The sequence below is a fragment of the Triticum dicoccoides genome, chromosome 7A (assembly GCF_002162155.2).
Source record: "Triticum dicoccoides isolate Atlit2015 ecotype Zavitan chromosome 7A, WEW_v2.0, whole genome shotgun sequence".
Taxonomy (NCBI): domain Eukaryota; kingdom Viridiplantae; phylum Streptophyta; class Magnoliopsida; order Poales; family Poaceae; genus Triticum; species Triticum dicoccoides.
In genome coordinates, this window is record NC_041392.1 from 101,598,797 (window position 1) to 101,601,555 (window position 2,759).

The 2,759-nt window shown below is 37.6% G+C and overlaps 1 protein-coding gene across 1 annotated transcript; it reads left to right on the top strand.

Annotated features, from left to right (window-relative positions):
* Positions 1 to 731: 731 nt before the first annotated feature.
* On the top strand, positions 732 to 1,951 carry LOC119329936. Its single transcript, XM_037603043.1, has 2 exons — positions 732 to 1,520; positions 1,676 to 1,951. The coding sequence occupies exons 1-2, from the start codon at positions 732 to 734 to the stop codon at positions 1,931 to 1,933; spliced, it is 1,047 nt and encodes a 348-aa protein (XP_037458940.1). The 3' UTR covers positions 1,934 to 1,951.
* The last annotated feature ends 808 nt before the right edge of the window (positions 1,952 to 2,759 follow it).

Sequence of the window (2,759 nt, forward strand, 5' to 3'; positions counted from 1 at the left end):
TTCATCAAATTCTTCACTTGAAGAAATCCATTTTTAGGGGTCGTCTTCCATGTGTTAAACCAACTCTTCAGGGGCTATATATCCTATGTACAGTAAAAAACACATTAGTTCCTCAACCTATTTGTCTTCAATACTCCAAAACCACTTAGGGATGCACTTACAAACTTAGTTGGATTTAACTCCTCATTAATTATACGATGCTAATGATTGAGGATGTGGATGTACTAACACATCAATGCTTTAATGGTAATAATTTTTCTAATTTGTTTGGAAATGCATAAATGGTTCTAGATAAGGATGTATAGACACACATATGCAACAATTCAAAAGAATGATGCTAATGTACTCATATATGAATATCTGACTAACAATCAATTCTATACAAAATAGCATGTTTATATATTTGTATATATTTTAATGCTTACTAAAGATTTACATTATCTTGTTTACTCAAATACAATGGCTCTATATCAATTGCTACTAAATTTGGATGTATGGATGAGGATGAAGTTTTACTATTATCCCTATTATGCTAAGTTATCACAATCACAGAAATTTCTCATACACCATTCTATTAATGTCTCTAACAAGCGGACCCAACACGTCCATGGGAATATGAAACTTCCATATTATTAGTAGAAGTCTCTTTTGGAGAATGGAAGGGACCTCGGGCTTTCACAACCCTTCCCTTCTATATAAGGGGAGTGCATCTCCACATATCTCCCATCAACATGTCGCTAGTCAACGGCTTTAGTAAATCTCAAGCATTTTGTAGATCCTTCTGGTTCCTATTTCTAGTAGTAAGTTTCTTTGTCCTTGTAGGATTTAGTATGTCGAGGCGGTCAGCTATGGCATATATCCATGATGACAAAGAGCATGATGTCACGTTCTTCAAGCGACGCGGTGGTTTGTTTAAGAGTATTGCTGATCTCTTTGCCGTCACCAGTGCTAGGGTTGTTGTCGTCCTAGAGACAGAAAATGAGACGATGCATTCCTTTGGGACGCCATCTGCTGACCCCATTGCTGATGCTTTTCTATCAGGAGCACCACTAGCAGTTTCACTTGACGATGAGGCAACAACTGCCAGAATTGCCCAGCTACAAAGTGAGGTGGCTCGGCTTGATATGAATTGCATGAAGGAGTACAAGGAAAACCAACTTTCCATCGAGCGTATGAAACAAATCCAAGAGCAGTGCCCAGGTATGGCAGCAAACCATATCTTCTCGAAGGAAGAAGATCTCAGCCCTGGAGATCTCAACAATCTATCCAATGAAATCTCTCGTGTCCATGAGGACATTGGACATCGACTACCACAACTACATCATGGACACAAAGCCATGACTGGTGGTGCAAGAATAAAACAAAACATGCTACCATCAAGTGGTCCACCATCGGATCGCATGAGGACTACCCCTTCATCAGTGCACTCACTATGGGATCACCATCTTCCACAACACCAAATGCATTCATCTCCACTTCCATCACCACCAGGACACATCATGGCACCAGGTTTTTCTCAGGTACCACCAATATTCCATCCCGCATCATCTCCTTTAGTGCCACATTGGCTTCCCAGCAAGAGACCACACCTAATCAGGCACATGAACTACCTCCACCACAAGATATAAGCGTCAAGGATTATGTAAGTCCTTGCAACCCAGTGAACCCACAACAGAATGATGCAAACTCTAACCCAACGTCTAGGTATAATTTGGCGGTCTCTCCACTATTGGTCTACTCTGGTGGAAATGATTTTACCGTCAATGACCCATTTGTCTATGAATCATGGGGTTATGCTCTATCGGATCAACCATTCCGCAATGAATATATAGAGAAGGATGCTTCCTTGGGCTATAATGGTGCCGATGTAGGGAAGTCTTCCATGGGAAATGGTGGATGGGTTGATAAGCCACCAGAATCTTCTTCTAGCTAGATGGTGTTATCACTTCAAGTCTAGTGCTATATTGAAATAAAATTTGGTTACATTTTCATTTGGAAATTTGTAAACATTTGGACAATTTACTAAGTCCCTTCGAGGCAATAATATGCATGTTCAATTTTCTAGGTATTGGACCATGAAGTTTTTTTATCTATGTGTCACATATTGTTTATTTTTCATTTTTATTGTTGACATGTGGTGAATCTTATGGATGAAGGAATATGAACATGGATTTAGAATTTCTATGTATTGGACATGAAGATTTTTATATCTATATGTCACATAGTGTTTTCATTATAGTCAAATATTTTTATTGTCTTGTTCAAATGTTATGCATCTTACATATGAATGAATATGAACATGGATTTATAATAATTCCCATGTTATGATATTTTGATACAATCATTAGTAATTCAACTGAAGATAAGAGCTATGCTTATTAAATAAATCGAAAGATAGTCCAAATTTCCGCTCAAAAGGAAAGCAACAATCAATTCCTTTGATAGCATAAGACCATCAACAACAATAACAACTCGTATGGGATTCATTTCAAATTATGGTAAATCAAGTTCGTAATAGATGCCCCTGCCTCTTGTAATTGAAATAAAACTATAGTATGTGTGTGGCCACATAATGCTCCATCAATGGCATATAGGCACCATTAGAAACATAGAAAGGTACCCAAAATCTAGAGCTCTGCATGAATATATATTGTGAAATGACATTTTTAATGTGCATATTAGCATTAGTTCTACTAATCAAATACAACAACAAACATAGAAATATGTAATCACCATTCCGTACGGACACATCGGTTAAT